At 36.3% G+C, this 24228-nt stretch overlaps 2 protein-coding genes across 2 annotated transcripts; one reads left to right on the plus strand and one right to left on the minus strand.

The window, feature by feature from the left end:
- The first annotated feature begins 1397 nt into the window (after positions 1-1397).
- LOC131650218 (uncharacterized) lies at positions 1398-3101 on the plus strand. The gene is made up of 2 exons (XM_058919935.1): positions 1398-2359; positions 2498-3101. The coding sequence occupies exons 1-2, from the start codon at positions 1398-1400 to the stop codon at positions 3099-3101; spliced, it is 1566 nt and encodes a 521-aa protein (XP_058775918.1).
- Positions 3102-16036: 12935 nt separating this feature from the next.
- On the minus strand, positions 16037-17852 carry LOC131646949 (transcription factor bHLH18-like). Its single transcript, XM_058916876.1, has 5 exons — positions 17796-17852; positions 17605-17690; positions 17006-17518; positions 16486-16890; positions 16037-16384 (listed from the first exon to the last, which is right to left on the minus strand). The coding sequence occupies exons 2-5, from the start codon at positions 17668-17670 to the stop codon at positions 16310-16312; spliced, it is 1059 nt and encodes a 352-aa protein (XP_058772859.1). The 5' UTR covers positions 17671-17690; positions 17796-17852; the 3' UTR covers positions 16037-16309.
- Between the last annotated feature and the right edge of the window lie 6376 nt (positions 17853-24228).

Below are 24228 nucleotides of genomic sequence, written 5' to 3' on the forward strand. Positions count from 1 at the left end.
AACTACCTTTTGAGCTAGAAGTGAACATATTTTGTGTTTTTTAAGGATTTTATAGTTGGAATTGAACTTTAGTGGTTCGATGCTAATTGTAGAATAACTTGCGTCACTTTGGGTGTTATTTGTGCAGATATTGAAGCTAAGAAGCAAAGACGAAGAAACACGCAGGCGTAGAAGCTCTGAAGAAGAGAAATCACAAAGAAGTGGGATAAAGCAAAGGCCGAGCCGCGCCAATCATGGGCGAGACGCGCCAAACCCTCTGACTTGGGTTCGCGCCGCGCCAGTACGAAATTCAGAGAGCAATCTTATTCCAGAGCAAACAACAACTTTCGACGGAGAATTCAACATCAATTGAAGACATTCCCTTGATGAAGATGAATCCTTCCATGAATCCTTGTGTGTTCTTCATGGCTATGGAGAGCTAAACCCCATTGTGTTGAGTTTAAGGTAGTAGTTAACCTATGAAGATGCAATTACTTGATTAATTCCTGTGAACAATTGTTTAAGTTTTATAATCAATGAAAAACCTTACTTTTATTTTATATCATTGTTGAACTATCAATCGAGAGATAGGGTTTATACTTTCGCCCTAGTTTTTTACGTTGATTTGTTGATTAATACTCAGAGATGAGATTTTGAAGAAGTTTTCATAAATCATCGTTATTCATTTCCTTTATCTTTATAGTTATTCTGAGAGGTCGAATATCATACCGGTAGAGGTGGTTCTAGATTGATCTTTAGACATAATATCAGTTTTGAGGATGAATGAAGATAATAACTTAAATAATGTTCACATGTGGATTAATTGATTATTGTATATGATTAGGTTGATGAACCCTAGAACTCAACATATTCTTTCACCATTGTTATTCAATCTTAAAGCTTTTATTCGTTTAAATCTTATTTTATTTATTGCAAATTGAGATCACATAATCAAACCAATACTTTTCATGACTCATTATAAAGTAACTATAGAACGGCAACAATATTACTCAGTCTCTATGGATACGATATATTAGAAAATATTTACACTAAAATACTTTCAACAAATTGGCGCCGTTGCCGGGGACTGTGTTAATATTGCACGCATTGCAATAGTTTTTATTTTGAGTTATTTCCATTAATCTGGTTGTTTCACGTGTTTGTTAGTTTTGCAGATTTAGTGTATGCGCAGCAAAGTTTCCAGCGTTCAACTTCTTTTTGATCCTGAGATCGAAAGGACCGCTAGGAGATTGAATAGCAAAACACGAAAAAGAGCAAGCATAGCAAAGGCAAGAGACAACGCAACTGCGACTTCGTCACAACCTCTAGAAACAATTGACGAGTCGTCCGAAGGATTCTATTTCCATGAACTGTTTGAAGAAGAGCAAGAAGCCATCATACAACCAACTGTTGTTAACATGGCCGCCACAGCTCCTTGTGCAAATAGTCCGCGTCTCAATCCTCAATTCGCAAGAACTACCGCCAACGGGCGGACATCTGAATTAATGACCGGTATTCTACAGCTCATCTGTGCAAGTCCTTTCGCCGGATTGGACCATGAAGATCCATACACTCATCTGACTCGATTCTACGAGCTGGCAGGTACTACAGGTGTAGCTCAAGCAGAGGAAGAAACTTTATTCAAAAGGTTGTTCCCACATTCCTTGCTATCAAAGGCTAAGGACTGGTATCTCAATCAACCTGAAACAGTAATGACTGATTGGAATACTTTGGAAGAAAAATTCTTGGAACGGTTTTACTCTCAAAACCGATTCTTTGATGCTAAAACAGCAATTGCGGTATTCTCTCAAGGTAGTAATGAATCATTGAATGAAGCTTGGGAAAGATTTAAAGCCATGATGAGAAAGTGTAAGGGGCACGGATTTGCGGAAGTCGATCAGATTCACATGTTCCGCAACGGTCTTACACCTACTAATAAGACACTATTGGATGCCACAGCTGGTGGCTTATTAATGTCCAAGACAACTGCTGAAGCAATAGAGATAATTGAGAGAATGGCTTTGAATGACCGACAAAGTAATCATGATCGTACTGTCAGAGATAAGAAGTCGGGGTTGTTGGAGCTAACAAATAGAGATGCTCTACTTGCTCAGAACAAATTACTAACTTCACAAGTAGAGCTTTTGACACAACAAATGTCAAAGCTTCCACAACAAATCAAAGAGCTGAATGGAGTTTCGAATTCTTATCAAGTTCCTAAGTGTGAATTGTGCAAGGGAGATCATCAAACTGGACTTTGCCCACCAATCTTGGCAGAAGAAGTGAACTATATGAACAACAACCAAGGACCAAGGCAGAATCAATACTCAAATCCTCCGCCGTATCAACAGAATTATCCTCCGAGGAATAACAACCAAGGGTATCAACAAAGACCCAACAATCAAGGGTATCAACAACAAACTTTCCAACCTTACACTTAACTGCCGCCGCAACAACAAGGAGGACAATCTAAGTTGGAAGAGACCATGAATCAGTTCATGCAAATGTCAATGACAAGTCAGAAAAATCAGGAAGCAGCAATTAAGAATCTGGAAACTCAAGTAGGGCAACTGGCTAAACATATTGCATCTAATCAGTCAAATGCGACGTTCTCAGCCAACACTCAAGAGAATCTGAAAGAGCACTGTAAAGCAGTGGTGACTAGAACTGGTCAGAAAGGCGGTGAGGAAGAAGTTGAAATTAATGATACCGAGAAAGAGGACAATAATCGTGCTGTGGAAGATGAGGAAAATGAAGTCATAGTAAGCGACATGAATAAAGAGCCTGATAAAAACGAAGAGCCGCGGTGCGTGAATACACAGTCGCGGCGCGCCCATAACAAAACAGCCAGCAGTGCCATTCCCAGTCAACATCTCCCATATCCACATGCACCATCAAAAAAGGATCATGCTAGGCAGTATGCAAGGTTCATGGAAATTTTTAAGCAACTACAAATCAACATTCCATTCTCCGAAGCCATTGATCAAATGCCAAAGTATGCGAAATTTATGAAGGATATTTTGACAAAGAAGAAGAGGCCAGAAGAAGAAGAAGTTGTTGTACTTGATGCTCAGTGCATTGCTATAGTCTCTCGTCTCCCTCAAAAAGAAAGAGATCTGTGACGAGTCACGCTCCCAGTCACGATTGGTAACCAGCATATTGGTAATGGATTGATAGATCTAGGATCAAGCATCAATTTAATTCCTCTATCAATAGTGAAGAGATTGGGAAATATTGAGATGAAGTCAACTAGAATGACCTTGCAACTAGCAGATAAATCCATCACTCTTCCTTATGGAGTCGCTCAAGACATGTTAGTAAAGGTAGACAAATTCTTATTTCCGGTAGATTTTGTTGTGATCGATATGGAAGAAGATAAAGAGTCACCTATTATTCTTGGAAGACCATTCATGAAAACAGCCCGAATGATGATAGACATTGATGATGGTATCATGAAACTAAGAGTCCAAGACGAAGAAGTATGCTTTAATCTCTTCGAAGCCATGAAACAACCTAAGGATAAGAGCGACTGCTTTCGGCTTGATGTCACCGAAGAAATAGCAATAGTTGTGGCCAGTGAGATACATCTCTCTAATCCGTTAGAAAGATCCCTTATTGATTCGTTTAATGTGCTAACTCAAGAGGAAGAACGGGAAATTGAAGGATTTGTGAAGGAACTAGAAAAGGGAGGAAACATGAATGACAAGGATGGGAAAGTGGAAAAATTAGACCCACCAAAAGAGGTGAAGGAAACCAAGATGGAATTAAAGCTACTCCCAACTCATCTGAAATATGTTTTTTATAGATAAGGAGGGAAAGAAACCAGTAATTATTAGTTCAAAGTTGAATCCACAGGAAGAAGAAAAACTACTTCAAGTTCTACAAAAGAACAAAGCAGCAATTGGGTGGGTCTTGGCCGATTTAAAAGGTATAAGTCCAGCATATTGTATGCACAAAATCATGTTGGAAGAAGAATTCAAACCGGTAGCTCAACCGCAAAGAAGATTAAATCCAACGATGAAAGAAGTGGTAAGAAAAGAGGTAGTCAAACTCTTGGAAGTTGGAATGATTTACCTAATTTCAGACAGCGCATGGGTGAGTCCAGTACAAGTAGTACCGAAGAAAGGAGGGATGACCGTCATCAGTAATGAGAAGAATGAACTAATACCAACAAGAACCGTCACTGGGTGGAGAATGTGCATCGATTATCGGAGACTTAATAAAGCCACGAGAAAAGATCATTTTCCTCTACCTTTCATGGATCAAATGCTTGAAAGACTGTCCGGAAAAAACTATTACTGTTTCCTAGACGGATACTCCGGATACAATCAGATTGTGGTTAACCCAGAAGACCATGAGAAGACAGCTTTTACATGCCCTTTTGGAATTTTTGCATACAGAAGAATGCCTTTTGGGTTATGTAATGCACCAGCTACCTTTCAACGGTGTATGCAAGCAATCTTCTCCGACCTCATCTAAAAAAGTATTGAAGTATTCATGGATGATTTTTCGGTCTTTGGAAAAACCTTTGATATCTGTCTGGCCAATCTAGATGAGGCTCTAGGAAGATGTATTGAGACCAACCTAATTCTGAATTGGGAAAAATGTCACTTCATGGTAACTGAAGGTATTGTGCTAGGACATAAAGTTTCCTCAAGAGGGCTTGAAGTGGACAAAGCCAAGGTAGAGGTAATCTCAAAACTCCCACCTCCTGTAAACATAAAAGGGGTAAGAAGCTTTTTGGGACATGCGGGATTCTACCGAAGATTCGTAAAAGATTTCTCAAAGATAGCCAAACCATTGAGTAATTTACTCAACAAAGGTACGTGTTTTACTTTCGATGAATCATGTATCCAAGCTTTTAATGAATTAAAAGAAAAGCTTGTGACCGCACCTGTGATCGTAGCACCTAATTGGAAACAACATTTTGAACTTATGTGTGATGCTAGCGATTATGCCATAGGTGCGGTACTAGGCCAAAGAAAGGAAAAGATATTTCATGTCATACACTATGCAAGCAAAGTTTTAAATGACGCCCAAGTCAATTACGCCACTACTGAAAAAGAAATGCTAGCTATAGTGTATGCCCTTGAAAAATTTAGATCCTATCTCATTGGAACAAAGGTGGTGATTTACACGGACCATGCAGCTATTAAATATCTGCTAACTAAACCGGATTCAAAACAAAGGCTCATTCGATGGGTTCTTCTTTTACAAGAATTTGATTTAGAAATCCGGGATAAAAAAGGTTCAGAAAATGTAGTAGCAGATCATTTATCCCGCTTGGTCAATGTAAATGTCACTCACCAAGAAGCAAAAATAAATGATGAATTCCCGGATGAACAACTTTTTCAAATACAATTAAGACAATGGTTCGCCGATCTTGCAAATCATAAAGCAACCGGTATGGTACTAGAGGACTTTGATTGGCATCAAAAGAAAAAGTTGTTATCCGACGCTAAATACTATGTGTGGGACGACCCATACTTGTTCAAGATAGGTAAGTATGGCATACTAAGAAGGTGTGTTACTGAAGAGGAAGCCCAACAAACCCTCTGGCATTGTCACAATTCTCCAAGTGACGGGCATTTTAATGGATGGAGAACCGCAACAAAAGTTCTCCAATCCGGGTTTTTCTGGCCAACTATTTTCAAAGACGCTCACCACCATGCGATAAATTATGATAAATGCCAAAGAGTTGGAGGGATAAGCAAGAGAGACGAGATGCCACTTCAAACCATGATTGAAGTTAAAGTCTTTGATTGTTGGGGTATCGATTTTATGGGACCTTTTCTCCCATCATTTACTAATGAATACATTTTAGTTGTTGTGGATTATGTTTCCAAGTGGGTTGAAGCCATCGCTACTCCAAAAGCGGATGCCAAAACGGTATTGAAATTTTTAAACCGTAATATCTTCACCCGTTTTGGCATGCCTAGAGTAATTATCAGCGATGGTGGATCCCATTTTGTCAATGAACAGGTTACAAAAGTGTTGGAAAAGTGCGACATCAAACATAAGATTGCCTCACCATATCACCCGCAAACCAACGGGCAGGCAGAAATTTCAAACAGAGCAATAAAGAATATATTGGAGAAGACATTATCGGTATCCAAGAAAGACTGGTCCGCTCGGATTGATGATTCTCTTTGGGCATACAGATACAAAGCACCCACTGGTGCCTCACCGTTCCAAATGGTTTATGGTAAGGCATGTCATTTACCTGTAGAAATAGAGCACAAAGCTTTGTGGGCTCTACGTTTCTTTAACAGAGATGACAGCTTGGCATTCAAGAAAAGGAAAGAACAAATCCATGAGCTAGAAGAGTTCAGGTACTTGGCATATGAGTCCAACAAAATGTACAAGGAAAATATGAAAAGATACCATGACAAGAAACTCAAAAAGAAGGAATTTAAGGTCGGAGATCTAGTGCTTCTGTTCAATTCCAGGCTAAGACTTTTCCCAGGTAAACTAAAATCTAAATGGTAAGGACCATTCATGGTCAAGGAAGTAAAACCATATGGAGCCATTGTCATTGAAGATAGTAAAACCAAGGAAAGTTGGACGGTCAATGGAGAAAGATTGAAAGTTTACCTTGGAGGATAATTTGATCAGGAAGTGTGCATTCTCGAACTTCTGAATACGTAAGGAAGCTGATCGTCGAGCATAAACGACGTTAAACAAAGCGCTTGTTGGGAGGCAACCCAACGCAGTAAGTTTTTATTGTTGTTTTCTCGTTTTTATTTCTAGTTTCATGTATCATCAGACCAGTTTGATTGAGCAGAAACTTAAGAAAAATGTAGCACCGCGCCGCGAGACCTCTTATCGAGGCGCGACACGTTGGCAGAAGCTTTCGCGCGTCGCGGAATATCTGCGCGCGACGCGGTGATACGAAATCAGATTTTTTTTCTAAACTGCCCTCAGTTGCCTTGTGGTTTGTGGTTGGCCAGAGCCCAACACTCTTCTTTTGGGGGGGGCAGGCGCATGACCAGATAAGTTCTAGGGACAACTAGAGTAGGATAGTAAGCTATTATGTGTATGATCACTGATATGATGATATTTGTTTGAGTTTATTTTTTTTTTAATTTAGAATGAGTAAGTCCCACAGCAGAATGAAAATCTCAAGCAAAGTACCAACAATGGAGCAACATGCATGAAAGTGGTCGTGAGTGAACTTTTTTGAAAAAAAAAATTAAGTTTTCACTTTCTTTTTCAATAAGTGACAAGTCAGGTATGAATTTTCAAACTCAAACTCCTAATGTATGCATGAAACGTAGGTTGTTAGTAATTACTTGACAGAAGTTCTTTATGGTACACTATTTTTGTTGGATCGGCTTAGCCTTAACCATTGTGAGGAAAGTTTTCCATTGTTTACTATATGCAGGAGACCATCGATTATTTCGACTTGTTTGTATCATGCTAAACCATTCATCTTAAAACTTATTTTCTTCTGTGAGAGTGTGATCCTTTGCTAACCATTCTTTGAGCCTGAGGTCAAGATAAATTTCATCATATGCACCAAGGAAACACCTGGTGAGTTTTGATCTCAATAAAAAGTTTTGTTTTGAACCATCAATCATAAAATTTGGTGATGTGTTTTCTCTTTTACCTTTAGAAAAAGTAGAGGAGCATTCATAGAATCCGAATACAGGTTGATCTCCAAGTTAGGGAGAGTCATAATCAAAAGAAGAGTAAGTATAGGTGGTGATTTGCGAAGAACGATAGAAATTCATAGCTTAAAAAAAGAAACAAAAGAAAAACAATGTTTGAAGATAAACAGTTGTTAAAAAAAAAACATCGAGCTACGGGTGAAAAGGCAGAATGGGTGAAAAAGTTTGAGGAATAAAGGAAAAGGAAAAGAGTTATGATTCGGATGCTTCCCTAAAACAAGAACAACCCTCGTTTATCTTCTTTTCTTTGAATCTAAACCACATTACAACCCTGGAAGACCTTTTGATTCTCAGATTTCACAGGACTTGATGCTAACAATATGGTGAACGTATGATATGGATTCTTGTTGATCTAATTGTTTGGATGAGTGTTTAACCCCTCTATTATTCATCATACCTTTTGATGAGAGTGATTAGTGTTGATTCAATTGAAATTGTGTAGTGTTTTGAACTTCTGGAGGTAAGTTTCTTTCAAAATCTGTTTCATGTGGATGTTCTGAGTTTGCAGGGAGAGGAAGAGTATCTGAGGTGATCACTGAATTGAACCATTTGAAAAATCTTTTTGAAAAACTCGTTGCAAGATTGTTGGTATGTTTTGTTGTATTCATTGAGGTAAGTAATTTTGTTTAGGGACAAACAAAACTCTAAGTTGGGGAGAGTTTGTTAGGAGTGAATTAGTAGTATTTTCATTTGTCAAATTAACTACCTTTTGAGCTAGAAGTGAACATATTTTGTGCTTTTTAAGGATTTTAAAGTTGGAATTGAACTTTAGTGGTTCGATGCTAATTGTAGAACAACTTGCATCACTTTGGGTGTTATTTGTGCAGATATTGAAGTTAAGAAGCAAAGACGAAGAAACACGCAGGCGTAGAAGCTCTAAAGAAGAGAAATCACAAAGAAGTGGGTTAAAGCAAAGGCCGAGCCGCGCCAATCATGGGCGAGACGCGCCAATCATGGGCGAGACGCGCCAAACCCTCTGACTTGGGTTCGCGCCGCGCCAGTACGTTCCGAGCCACGACAGATGCATTACAAAGATAAATTATTATAAATAGAAGCCTTAATCCTCATAAAGGAGGGATCTCTTGGTGAACGAAATTCAGAGAGCAATCATATTACCGAGCAAACAACAACTTTTGACGGAGAATTCAACATCAATTGAAGACATTCCCTTGATGAAGATGAATCCTTCCATGAATCCTTGTGTGTTCTTCATGGCTATGGAGAGCTAAACCCCATTGTGTTGAGTTTAAGGTAGTAGTTAACCTATGAAGATGCAATTACTTGATTAATTCCTATGAACAATTGTTTAAGTTTTATTATCAATGAAAAACCTTGCATTTATTTTATATCATTGTTGAACTATCAATCGAGAGATAGGGTTTATACTTTCGCCCTAGGTTTTTACATTGACTTGTTGATTAATACTCAGATATGAGATTTTGAAGAAGTTTTCATAAGTCATCGTTATTCATTCCCTTTATCTTTATAGTTATTCTGAGAGATCGAATATTATACCGGTAGAGGTGGTTCTAGATTGATCATTAGACATAATATCAGTTTTGAGGATGAATGAAGATAATAACTTAAATAATGTTCACATGTGGATTAATTGATTATTGTATATGATTAGGTTGATGAACCCTAGAACTCAACATATTCATTCACCATTGTTATTCAATCTTAAAGTTTTTATTCGTTTAAATCTTATCGTATTGATTGCAAATTGAGATCACATAATCAAACCAATACTTTTCATGACTCATTATAATGTAACTATAGAACGGTGGCAATATTACTCAGTCTCTGTGGATACGATATATTAGAAAATATTTACCCTAAAATACTTTCAACACAATGCAATCTTGCGTTAAGTTTGAAACGAGTTAGGATAGTGCGGAGTGCACGCTCGTCGAGCCAAACGTGTAATTGAATACGAATAATTGAAACGGGGTTCCAAGGGGCGTAGCCCCTGGCGGGGTGCGGGGCAGCGCCCCGTCAGGGTCCAAGGGGCAGAGCCCCTGGCGGGGTGCGGGGCAGCGCTCTGCCGGGGTCCAAGGGGCAGAGCTGGGGTCCCGCAGTTGTACCCTTTCCAACCGACATAACCGTTTTTCTGAAAAGTTGTGCCTTTTCGGTTTTTGTTGTTAATCTCCTATATAAGGAGTCATTTGGCCTCAATTTTGGGACACGAAAATTATACTTCCTCTCTACATTCCTGATTTGTTCTCTATTGTCAAAAGTAGATTGCTCTTCGAGAATTATCCCCACAAAGATTTCGTGAACCCAGACAAGATTAGGGTCGAAATACTTTGTTCGGAAAGTGAACGAACACGATTCTTCGAAGTTATCCAGGATTATCATACCCGATTTCTAACACATGAGGGGTTGTCTATTTCTTGGTCAGATGATGATACCTCTGAAAGTGAAATTGAGAATGAATCTGCTAAACTTGTAACTACCTTAATTGGAAGGTGTGATATGAAGACTTATGTGTTGATGAAATGTCTTATGATGAATTGGATGCCTCTTATAAATAATTGTGCAACAAAAGTGAAGAGTTTTGTCAGCTAGGAGAAAAACAGAAGGAAATCATAGCTCAATTGCAGGATGAATAGGAAGAATGTTTAGCTGGTGTCTCTGATCACTAGGATGAAGTGACCTTGTTAACATCAAAGCTTGAAAATATGACCAAGTCCATAAGGATGTTGAACAACTGGTCTGATGTGTTGGATGAAATACTTCAAGATGTAAAAGCATGTATAACAGCTATTGGTGTTGAAAGTATTTGTGGGTAAATATTTTTTATATATCGTATCCACATGGATTGGTTTAATATTATTGCTGTTCTATAACAAATTATCTTTAGTGAGACAATATAGTTGGATTTGTTATGTTTTTCTAAAGAAGTTATTAACTTTAAACAAATATTAAAACTGAAAAGCTGAAATTTGATTAACGATAAGAGAAAGATGTTGAGCTTTAGGGTTTCATCAACCTATTCCTATACAACATATTAATTAACTCATAAGTGAACCATTATTTGAATCATCATCTTCATATATCCTCAAAATAGATCTCATGTCTGCAGATCAAATTAGATAAACTTCTACCGTTATGAGACCCGATCTCTCAAAATATCAATATCAATAAAAGTAATAAAGCGCGATAATAATGAAAACTCATTCACAATTCCATCTCTGCAAATTCCGAATGAATCAATATAGTAACCTAGGGAAAAAGTTTAACCTTCTCTTTCGATCAAATATTAACAATAATTTAACATAAAAATAAGGTTTCTTATTGATAATGAATTCAAACAATTGTTCACAAGAATTAATCAATGGTATTGTATAATCATAGGTTAACTACTACCTTAAACTCAACAAAAGAAATTAACTCTCCATAGACATGAAGAACACACAAGGATTGATTGAAGAATGCATCATGATCAATAAAATCTCTTCAATTGATGTAGAATTGTTCTCCAATGGTTGCTCTGTGCTTCAGACTCAGACTTCTCTCCTAATTTCGTTCACAAAAGAATCTCCTCTCAATTGGAAAGTAGGGTTTCTATTTATAAAGTTTGGGCTTGGATACGCCGTGTCCGCGGCGCGGCTCGAGACCTCGCAGCGCGACTCCAGGCAGAAGGATTGGGGCGGCGCGCTAACATCTTCCGCGGCGCGCCTTGCTGAGAATTCTTCATTTTTGCTTGTCTTTTGGTTTTCCAGCTTCCTTTCCCTTTCATATCCTTTTACAGCTCCTTTTCAGCTCCAAACCTGCATCAATAATACCCAAAGTGATTCAATTTGCTTCACAACATGAACTATACATATGTAATTCAATTCTTACTGAAAAACACATGAACAAGCACATTTTGTTTACGTTTTAGCTCAAAACTTGATTATAATAACCCATGAAAATACCATAAATTCCTTCCTAACAATTGGTATAGGGTTTAATTATCAAACTATAAAAAATAAAAAGAAAAACCTTGTCATGAGATTTTTTTTCCTGCTGAAGTGAAGGATAAGAGCTTAATGTCTGACCGAATGTTACAACATCCTGCCAGATTTCAGGAAACTCATACCAGAGCCAAGCCTTAGAAGTGTCTTAATTATGGAAAGTATGGTCACATAAAATCATTATGTTACAAACTGTATGGGTATCCAAAACATTTTCCTCAACCTATGGCTAATCATGTAAGGATTAAAACTAAAAAGGAGTGGAAAGTGAATGATGTTTTCACTAGTCTCATAGGTCACACATCTCTTAGAGTCTCATCTAGAGAAGACTGGTATTTTGATAGTGGATGTTCTAGGCATATGATAGGAGTGAAGAATTTCTTGGTGGATATTAAGCCTCACACCACTAGTTATGTTAATTTTGAAGATGGTACTAAAGGATAAATTAAAGGAGTTGGAAGACTAGCCTGTGAATGATCTCATATGCGTCCTTTTTATGAAAGGTCTGACTACTAGTCTAATAAGTATCTGTCAGTTATGTGATCAAGATCTTAAAGTTAATTTCACTAAGTCTAAATGTGTGGTCACAAATGAGAAGGATGAAGTACTGATGAGAGGAGTCGGGTCTAAGGACAATTGCTACTTATGGACACCTCAAGCAATTACATGTTCCTCCTCATGTATGATGTCCAAGGAAGATGAAATCAAGCTTTTGCATCAAAAACTAGGCCATTTGCATCTAAAAGGTATGAAGAAGATTGTGTCTAAATAAGCTATGAGAGGCATTCCTAAGCTCAAAGTTAAGGAAGGAACAATCTGTGATGAGTGTCAAATTGGAAAGCAGACCAAGATGTCACATGAGAAGCTTCAACATCTAACTATTTCAAAAGTTCTGGAACTTCTTCATATGAATTTAATGGGGCCTATGCAAGTTAAGAGCCTTGGTGGAGAAAGATATGCTTATGTTGTTGTTGATGATTTTTCAAGATTCACTTGGGTGAGTTTCATTAATGAAAAATCAGATGTCTATGAAGTCTTCAAAGATTTATGTCAAAAGCTTCAAAGAGAGAAGGAAAGTGGAATTGCAAGGATCATAAGTGATCATGGCAAGTAATTTAAAAATATCAAATTTGTTGAGTTTTGCTCCTCTGAAGGTATTAGCCACGAATTCTCTTCTCCCATCACCCCTCAACAAAATGGAGTTGTTAAGGGAAAGAATAGGACTCTTCAAGAGTCGGCTAGAGTCATGTTTCATGCTAAGCATCTGCCATATCATTTTTGGGCTGAAGCAATGAATAATGCATGTTCTATTCATAATAGAGTCACTTTGAGGACTATTACTTCAGCTACACTCTATGAATTATGGAAAGGAAGGAAGCCTACTGTCAAATACTTTCATTGGTACAAAATGGGTGTATAAAAATAAATCTGATGAAAATAGAGTTGTCACCAGGAATAAGGCTAGACTTGAGGCTCAAGGATACACTCAAACTGAAGGAGTAGACTTTGATAATACTTTTTCCCCAGTTGCTCATCTTGAATCCATCAGACTACTGTTAGGAGTGGCATGTTTACTGAAGTTCAAGTTGTTTCAGATGGATGTGAAAAGTGCCTTTCGGAATGGGTACTTACATGAAGAAGTGCAAGTTGAACATCCAAAAGGGTTCATTGATCCTACTTTTCCAAATCATGTGTTCAAACTGAAGAAGGCTATTTATGGACTAAAGCAAGCTCCTAGGGCTTGGTATGAAAGACTGGCAGAATTTCTGGTCAACAATGGCTACAGGAAATGAGGAATAGACAAGACATTATTTGTAAAATAGAAGGATGGAAAACTCATGATTGCTTAGATATATGTGGATGACATTGTGTTTGGAGGGATGTCAAACCAGATGGTTCAACATTTTGTCAAGCAAATGCAATCTAAATTTGAGATGATTCTTGTTTGTGAATTAACCTATTTTCTTGGACTTCAAGTAAAATAGATGGAAGATTCTATCTTCATCTCTCAAAGTAAGTATGCCAATAATGTAGTGAAAAAGTTTGGTATGGAGAATGCTAGTCACAAGAGGACACCTGCACCCACTCATTTGAAATTATCCAAAGATGAAAAAGTTGTTGATGTGGACCAAAGTTTATACAGAAGCATGATTGGTAGCTTGTTATACCTTATAGCTAACAGACCTGATATCACGTTTGTTGTAGGTGTTTGTGCAAGATATCAAGTTGAGTCTAAAATAAAGTCACGTCAATCAAGTGAAGAGGATTTTGAAGTACATCAATGGTACTAGTGACTATGGCATGTTATATTCTCATGGTTCTGACTCAATACTTGTATAATATTGTGATGCAGATTGGGCACGTAGTGCTGATGATGGAAAGAGCATTTCAGGAGGATGCTTCTTCTTGGGAAATAACCTTATATCTTGGTTCAACATGAAGTAAAATTGTGTGTCCCTATCTATTTCTGAGGCTTAGTACGTTGCAGTAAGAAGCAACTGTTCTCAACTGATTTGGATGAAGCATATGCTAAAAGAGTATAATGTCAAGCAAGGTGTCATGACATTATTCTATGATAATCTGAGAGCTATAAACATTTCCAAAAATCCCATTCAACATAGCAGGACTAAGCACATATACATTCGTCATCATTTTATTAGGGATCTGCATTTTTTTAGGAACAATGGTCTGTTGATATCACAGAAGAATAACAGGAAGAAAGAGATGATGCTGCTAGATTTATCACTATAGTTGTTTTCTAAATTATGGCTAAAAAGGGGGAGTAGTGATAATGTTTGTGGATTTGTTCTGGATATGTGCAAGTTTGTTGTGTTTGGTTTGTGTGTGTGTGTGTGTTGGATCTGTCTTGAGTGAGAGTTTTGATCCTATGTGATAAGAGGCGTATGATCCTGTGTAACAGGGGGAGTATGGTATTCAGGGGGAGCATGGTGCTGGTGTGTTGAGAGTTGCTTCTTTCCAGCTTCTTTACTATTGGATTGTATTGTGGTGTTGTGATGTTGTTGTTGTTATGTCAGAAAGAATGTCATGACATCTGGTCTTTGAAGGATTTCTAGAGTGTGAGAGTTTATTTCTCTTTGTATGTTTATTATGTGTGAGGCTGGGTATCTCTTTAGTTTTTGTTCTGTGTGCCTCGGATATGTTTTGATGATATACCAAGTATGCATGTGATTTATGTGTCTTGTGTTTTGTGGTTGTTTGTTGTTGTTTTTATTTCTTATCTCCAGCTACATTATACAAAGGTTGTTTTAGCCAAAATTTGTCAAAGGAGGAGATTGTTAGTTCTGAGATTGTCAAAGGATGATTGTAAACCAGAGGTTGCTTACTTAGGCTTCAAACTAATACTATTATAGTGAATTTCTTCTCTGGTTTGGATGCCCACAGAGTAGGTGACGTTGTATCAAGTTGAGTTAACAATTATCTGTGTTATTTACTTTCACCAATTTACCCTACCTGCATAATTATTATTGTTGTTGTGACTGATCTGATATCAGTTTCAGGACATCTAGTTCGATATTTGGTATATGTGTTCTAGAATTTCACTAAGGAAGTAAAATATGTATCAATCTAATAGCTCAAAGAAGTGCAAAATTAATTGCACCCAGGCATCAGTTGGATATGCTATTGAATCTTTCACATTTGACATATCTTTAGTTTATTCGTTACAAAGTTTAATATGTTTCTGCCAGTAGAAGGATGTGAGATGCGTTCAATAACATGCAGCCAATACTAGAACCCATAAATTATCACGATCTAATTTGTTCCTCCTCAGCTGTTTACGCTCTCAGGATAATACATCTAGCCTCACTCTTATGATTGTTCAAGCTATCCACAGCTTGAGTAAGAGTCCTTCAGCTGAAGCAAAGGCAGATACCTGTGTAGAATCATTGGTCTTCTTTTCAACATAAGAAGGCACACTCTCAAAGGTAGTTGAATTTTTGCCATAAGTTATTGCTAATAGATCTTCATTGGTAGTTGCTACAGAATAGAGTGTTTTAGCATTTGACACATACCAATATTGAAATTGATGACTCTAAAAACAAAATAAATTGCTATTTCTAAACACAAGGGTTCTTACTTTGCAAATTGAAATAGAATAATCACTTTGAAATTTTGAAGAATTTTCTAGGTGAGATGAATGTACAAAGCAATCCAGAAAAATAACATAGTAAAGCACTCCATATATGTGGGAATGGTAGATGTTTTTTACTTTGTTTCATCTTCATCTTTATTTTGTTGATTCAATATCAGTTGCTGACCTTCTTTGTTAATAATTTGAAAGTTAATGAGGTTAACAAGTCTGTCAGTATTATTATTCAGAATTTATGCTCAATGAGTTCCTGCATAGGGAGAAGTCCGTCTACATTATGGTCTTCTCCGATTTAAAAAATTAGAATACGCAGTTGCACATACAGAATACTTTATTTATAACATACAAACAAAATTCTGTGATGCCATAACATGTCTTGATTTTCGAGGCTATCCATTTTACAATCAAACAAACCACGCATTACAACAAGAGACCAAACCTGTTAATTCATGCGGTTCAACTCAACAACTATTCTATATCTCACCACATTCATCATGTCATGTGAACATTAATGAGAACAAAACACACACATTTATTCACATCAAAATACTAATGTACTAGCATTGCAATAAAGTAGCAACCACTAACTAGTACTACATGAATTGCAACAGTCCGACTCGAATGGCTCTAACTAGCTCCTGCACACTTAAGCTGAATTCATCATCCATCTGCATTTTCACCACAAGATAAACTAGCAAAGTAAATGCATCAAACAAAATCAACACTGTAACATGATGTTGAAATAACACAAACATTAAAAATATCTAACCTGAGCTATGATGGTAATGTCAAGTTTCATGGTTCCAAAAAGCAAGGTACTATTACTAATGACAGAAAGGTGAAGATTCTCTATCACTTGGATTATCTTCATCAACACACCCTTTTCTTTCTCACAGTGAATTCTTATCAGCACGTTTTTCTCTGACACTCTTGCCTCAACTTCTGGCAGTGACCGATTCATCTTTGAAGGGTGACAACAATTACCACCATTTCCAGTATTTGAGGAAGTGTCTGAAACTGAAACATCTTCATCTGAAGAACATGACTTGGTCTTCTCAACATAAACCACAGATTCAATGTTGTTCCTTTGGTTCTTCTGTTCCAATATCTTCACTTGTTCTTGAAGCTGTTTCATATACTTTATAGCATCTCCTAACACAGAAGCCTTATCCATCTACAAACCCAAATGATTGATTAATTAGTAACTAACTAACTAACCCTTATGAATCCACTTAACAAATCAACAATAAAATCAATTTGGGTATCATTATTAAGCATAAAAATTGAACCTTTTTTAAATCTGGAATCAGTGCTGAAAGAGCTATGAACTGTTGACTAAGTTTCTCTCTTCTCTTTCTCTCAGCAATTATATGATCTTGAGCATGTTTTGCAACTGCATCAGTCTTTTTACTCTCTAGAATACCTCTTTTAGGTTCCTTTTTTTGATTCTCCAAAAACCCTTTTGAAGTTAAACACTTCCCATGATTCAAAATCTTACCTTTTGGTCCTAGTTCTTGTTCTGCTTCTGCTTCTGGTTCTGGATTGTCGAAACAAAGAATGTAGGAAAGAGAAGAATCATTCTTTTGTGAAAAAGGGTACCTTATATTTGAAGGGCTATTAGTCTTGAGTGTCTTTGAAGGTCTCTCACAGCTGTTAACAACATCTCCTGAGGAATTACTCATAGTGCTTGAGGTTGTTTGAGAACAATGGCTACCACTAGACAAAGATTGTTGCAAGATGTTATGGTCTTGGGACAAAGGTACCATGTTCATGTCATTGATGATTTTATAATCTTCTGGATCCTAAACATGTTACAAAAGACACAAGTTTTATGTAAAAAAACAAAAACATTCAAGAGTGTGCAACAAAAAAACATAATTGTATTTACCAAATCACACAACCAACTTGTCCATGACTCATCATTTGGTGTCATTTTGCTAGCTTCAACTTCCATTATGAGCCAAATGCAAGATCCTGAAAGTATGAAAAAAAGTAAAACCTAAAAGTTTAGATCAAAACTTGAAATGAACACAAAATGCAACTCAATCATAGTATGATGAAGTGAAAATGGGACCATACCTTTCTGTGTGAATAGTGTGAGAGAAGTAGCTTTGTTTATCCTTTTTATAAAAGAGTATCAAGGATAAAATTATAGTAGTACTTGCTACAAAACAAAAATCTCACTTTTTTTATTTTATATATTCAATTTTATTTTCTTATTTTTCTTTTTATGTTTTGGATTTTTTTGGATTTTGTTAAGTTATGTGAATGTGGTTTTATCTATTTAAATTGTAGCAGAGAGTTTACCACTTTGAAACAAAAAATGACTAATTGGATATTACTTTTGTAAAATAGTGGACCTATTTGAAACAAAAATAAATAAAAGAGGGACCACGTGATATAACTAGACAAAATATATGTCATTTTAAAACATTATAAAGAATTGAAATCTAAAATAAAATATAAGAAAATAAAATTTAAGAGGCTAAAAGTGTAATTTAAGTATATTATGGTGAAATCTGATCTCAATCTCAATTTTTTCAACTACCAGCATATAAGGTTAATATTTTACATGTACTACGGTATATTCCTAGTACATTAACATTATTATTGGAATTGAACTGTACTAGCTTTGTCTAGTCTATAATTAGGTGCTCTAATTGGATTGTTAATTTGGATTATTGGTTAACCTATTTTGAACTAACTATAATATCACCATGTTAGCAATATGTTATCCACATAAAGACACATCAGAATCACATTGCCATCAAAGGTATGTTGGACGTAGAAACCTATTCTATTTCATATTTTCTGAGTCCTTGACATTTGAAAATGAGTCAATTTCCATATTCCAAGCTCTTGGGGCTTGCTTAAGTCCATACAAAGCTTTATGTAGCTTGTACATCATCCCTTCTTTGATCTCTATCACAAATTTAGGAGGTTGTAACACATAAAATTTTTCATGCAATGGACAATTTTGAAAAGCAAATTTTACATCTAAATGTATCATAGGATAATTCATATTTGCAACTATAGTAGTCACCAGTCTGATTGTTTCATGTTTAGCTACAGGTGGAAACACTTCAAAGTAGTATAAACCAGATTTTTGTAGAAATTCTCTAGCTACTAACCTTGTTTTATGCTTGGAAATTGACCCATCTGACTTTAGCTTTATCTTGAAAACCTATCTCACACTGATGGCTTTCTTGTTCTTTGGTAAATCAGCCAGTTCCCATGTCTTGTTTCTTTCAATGGCCTCAAGTTCTTCCTTCATGGATTTCACCCGCATTTTCTTCTTAAGAGCAACATCAATGTTGACTGGTTCAACATCCACCATCATGGTACACTGTATGACTTCTCCTTAGAGTCAATCTCAGTGGTATGCATCAACTTAAAATCTGCAAGTCTCCTTGGTATTTGTCTAATTCTTTGTGGCCTCTAGGACTGTGAAAGTTCACCTTCAGAGCCAGGTACACCTTCAGAGGTTGGACCACCTTCAAAAGTTGGATTACCATCAGTGGCTGGATTACCATCACAGGCTGGATTACCATCAGAGGCTGGGTCACCTCCAAACTTAGAATCACCTTTAGGCTCAAAATCTCCATCATAGTTAGAACCTATTTCAAAGACAGATTCTCCTTCAGAGGCATATTCTCCTTTAGATGCATCTTCAAAATAACCTTCAGCTCCAAAAGCAGGATCATACTTGTTCCATTTCCATGTTTCTGATTATTTCACTATCACATCTCTGCTAACAGCAACTCTATTAGTGAGTGGACAATAGAATTTATAGGTACTTGTAGAGTGGTAACCTATAAGCAACATGGCATTGCTTCTGTCATCCAATTTCCTTCTATTAGCATCTGGAACATGTTTGTAACAAACTGAACCAAACACCTTGAGATGGCTCACACTTTGCTTTCTTCGAGTCCATTTCTCCAGAGGAACTACTTCCTTTAACTGCTTAGTTGGATATCTATTGAGCACATAAGGTGCAGTAGCAACAGCTTCTCCCCAAAATGTGTAAGGTAGATTCTTTTCTTTCAACATGCTTCTGGTCATGTCAATCAGAGTTCGTTTTTTCTTTCAGCAAGACCATTATGTTGTGGACTTCTTGAACTTCTTAAACTCAGAAAAAACCTCATGTTTAAACTTTATGAGTGCTACCCATGTCATTCTTGTGAACTCATCCATAAATGCACAAAGTACTTGTTTCCTCCAAGTGAAGGTACTTCAAAAGGACCATATACATCAGAATTCACAGTACCCAAAGCATGAGTTACTCTTGGAGGAAGTTTGGATGAGAAAGGCAATCTTGGTTGCTTGCCTTTTATGCATATATCACATGATTTCTCTTATGCCACAATTTTAGGAATTCCAAGTACCAGATTCTTTGAACTCAAATGCCCTAAGCTTCTAAAGTTCAGATGTCTCAATCTCTTGTGCCATAACTCACTCTCCTTTGCAACACTTGTTGCACTAAGACATTGAGTATCTGTTAATTCAACATTCACCTTGAATATTCTATTTCTTCCTAGTTTAGACGGCATAATCAGCTTCTAATTAGAGTTATACAACTTTAAGATATTGTCCTTCATGGTTACAGAAAAACCTTTTTCAATTAGCTGACCAACACTTATCGGATTGCTCTTCATGCCAGGAACATACCATACATCCTTGATCATAGCAAATTTTCCATTCTGCAACTTCAACCTGACATTTATCATTCCTTCATAATTCAGATACTTATCATTAAAACATTTGATCTTGGTCTTCTACTAGAGTTAAAATCAATAAGTCATTGCTTGTTTCCAATTAGGTGATTTAAACTGCCAGTATCTATATACCACTAGTTTACCATGTTTTCACCTTCATTCTCAAATTCCATCAATAGCACAGGTTCATCCTATGAATCTCCTCTGGCTATATTGGCTTCTTCGCACTTGTTTTCTTTATTTTCCCAGAAGTTAGAGGCAAAGTGGCCAAATCTGTTACAGTTGTAGCGTTGAACTTTTCTTTTATCAAACTTCTTCTTTCTCTTCTAAACACTCTTCTATTTCTTCTCTTCTGAAGAAGAAGGTTCTGACTTTTGAACATTCTTTTTCTTGTTTTCTAGCCATGCTTACTTCTTGTTCTTCTTAACAAAAGAAGCCTTCAGAGCCTGTTCAGACTCCCTTTCAGAGTTTCTTTCAGTTAGACGCAACTATTGTACCTCTAAGCTATTCTGAAGTTCTTCAATTCTCATGGTGCTAGTGTCTTTAGAATATTCTATGGCTACAACTATATAATCAAACTAAGGAGTAAGATATTTGAGTACATTTTCAATGATTACTTGTTCATAGAGTTTCTCCACAAGCTTTCATCTCATTCGTGATCAGAGTCACTCTGGAGATGTAACATAGCACCTTCTCACTGTTCTTCATGATGAGATTCTCGTATTGCTTGCGTAGGGACTGTAACTTCACCTTCTTCACTGATGTGTCCCTGCCATAACACCACACTAGTACATCCCACACATCTTTCATCGTCGTTGCGTCGGCGATCTTTTCAAATACCTTCGTATCCATACACTCATGAATATAGAACAACGCCGTCTCATCTTTCTTCCTCGTATCACGTTGCACGTTTCTTTGCGCTTCTATTGCATCTTCTGTAATCGGCGTGTAACCATCATTGACAAGATTAAGAACATCTTGAGCTCTAAACAACACACGCATCTGAATCAACCACTGATTCTAACTCTTTCGCTCAAATACTAGAAGCTTTATGTTCAAGCTACCATTTTCGTCGTTCATCTTTGATCTTGTGTAAAACACTTAATTCTTATCAATACTCGTGTTTCTCAATCCCGCAGAATCAAGAAATGTGATTCTTCTTCGATTTCAAACTTCAATTCAATGTGAATTTGAGGAACAAATTTGATCACACACATCACGTCCACTCGTGTTTCCCTAATCCAGAGTCGGAGCTCTAGATACCAATTTGTTGAAGTTAATAGCGAAAAACCTCCATTGAAACACATAATGAAGATGAGAGAGAGAGAGAGAGAGAGAGAGAGAGAGAGAGAGAGAGAGAGAGAGAGAGAGACTTAACTAACCTTCTATCTCAAAATGTAAAAAACTGAATTTTGTTACAAATACAACTATCAATAAATTTATGTTTATATAGTCACACCCAAATATAAATACTAACCAAATTAAATTTAAATGCAAACTAAACTCTAATACAAATAAAACTTAAACTATTGTGAATTTAGATTAAATTTCAAACATTTTGACCTAATGAAAAGGGTTTAAATAAGAAAAAGAAATAATTTAATACTAAAATTTAACAGTATTTTTAGGAGATATTTTTCTGTTTGATTATACTAATATTTAGTGGAACGAGATCTCTAAAAACATTTTATAAAAGGATCTTAACTTTTCGTGTATTAAAAAATTGAATAGATTATAAACATGTTTAAAATTGTGTTTCACCAGCAATATTAAAAGCAAGATGAAGATAAATCACGGGTTGTCAATAATTAATAAGAGGGAAAAAATCCCTAACACATTCTAATCCAAAATTTGCGGCCATTAAATTTAACATAATATAGTACACTCATCTAGTAGCACAATGGGAAGGAACCATTTCCTCTGCAAAATATAAAATAGTAAAGTTGAAGTTGAATTTGTAAAACAACTCCTAGGAAAGAGATTTAAGATGCTCAATTGGTATGATATATCCATGGCTCAGATCTTGAGATGTTTTTCTATGCATTTTCTGTTTGGGGAAAGCATATTTTTAACGAGGCTAGACATTAAAAATCATTATATTTTAATATTGAGTAAGAATGAATGTGAATATCGGATTCGAAGATTAAGAAAGATTCCAACTTCCATGGAGGAGTATAACAATAAAAAATTGTATTAAAAGTTATTTCTAAAACCAATTTTTTAATGACAAATTCTAGTTTTGCAATATATATTTAATGAGAAATGGGACCGAGAGCAATTTTTCTATAGACATTAGTGTTCTTACTAATCAATTTATTAAAGATAATTTTTTACACCTAAATTAATTAAAGTGTCACTCAATATTAATAGATACACGATTTTTTAGTAAGTCAAATGGTTTTTTCAATAGCAAGTCATGGGAGCATAAAAATAATTGAAATTAAGTTAACTGATTAGGACGAAGCAGATTGACTTTATGACATTGTTTCGAGTTAATTGAATGATTAATTAAAGAGAAAAGGATTGCACAACCACGATTATTAAAAAGTTTAACTTGAGAATAAGAGTCAACAAACTACGCCAGGAAATGGAAGACATAAGCTAAACGTGCCTTACCTGCATGAAGTAGATAGAACTCTCGCATTACCTGCCTGAATAGCTTAATGAGATAATTTTCTCTTTAAATACGACAACATGTAAATTATTTAACACATATCCAATCAATTAATTAATTAAGTTATTTTACGCATTGTATCTCTACTTTACTCTATTCTTACCCATTTCTAAAGTTAGTAATTTAACGTCTCCATACCTTATACTTAATTCTTTCTGAGATATTTAAAGAACCACAATTAAGGGATATAGTTTTTTCTTATTAGAATCACTTGAAGTCGATGGAATCAGTGTTGAGAGCTATCACTTGATCCTCGTTGATCCTCGGTTAACTTTCACGATTCAAGAACAATTTTGGCACAGCAAGTGGAACACTATGATCAATACCTTTGAAGAATTATTTTTCGACGTGTCAAGACATTGTTTAGTGGATGCACCAGTAATCTAGAAAGATCTTTAGAAGCATGGATCAATCATTAATATCATTTACGAGAAGGTCATGCCAACAATGACTGAATCAACCTCCACATATAGTGGGATGGCCCGCACAATTCATTTTCCCACTACTTCGAGAGCTACATCAGTTAATCCACTTGAGAAACTAGAGGTAATGATAATTGAAATTCTGGTATCAGATATGTGATGTCGAATGAGATGTCACGACACAAATATCTTTTGATAACGATTATGGAACAAGACGGAAACAGTAATGAAAATAGTGCAGAAAGATAAATAACACAAGGAATTATTTACCCAGTTCGGAACAACCTTCCTACTCTGTGGGCTACCAAGCCAAGGATGAAATTAATATCCGATAGTATCAATTCCAAGCTAAACTCTCCCGTTTACAACTCCTCACTTAATCACTATCCTTCCTATGACTTCTACCTAAGACTCACCTAGGTATGAGGCCCTCCTCAAATCCCCTCAATCATAACACCCTGTGATAAAACAACACAAACAATAAACCGTAGAAGACACTCTTCTAACACACACAATTCACAATTCAGATGCACACTATCAGCAGGAGACTCACGTTCTGGATGCACACTACGCCAAATTTAATTTTTAACAGCACCCCTACTAAAGCGCTTCTAGTAAAAAGCGCTCTTATAGGTTGCACTAAAAACAAAATAAAAAAACACGCTAAAAAAGCGCTCTTAAAGGGGGGGGGGGGTATGAGA

This window comes from Vicia villosa, linkage group LG2 (assembly GCF_029867415.1).
Source record: "Vicia villosa cultivar HV-30 ecotype Madison, WI linkage group LG2, Vvil1.0, whole genome shotgun sequence".
Classification (NCBI taxonomy): Eukaryota; Viridiplantae; Streptophyta; class Magnoliopsida; order Fabales; family Fabaceae; genus Vicia; species Vicia villosa.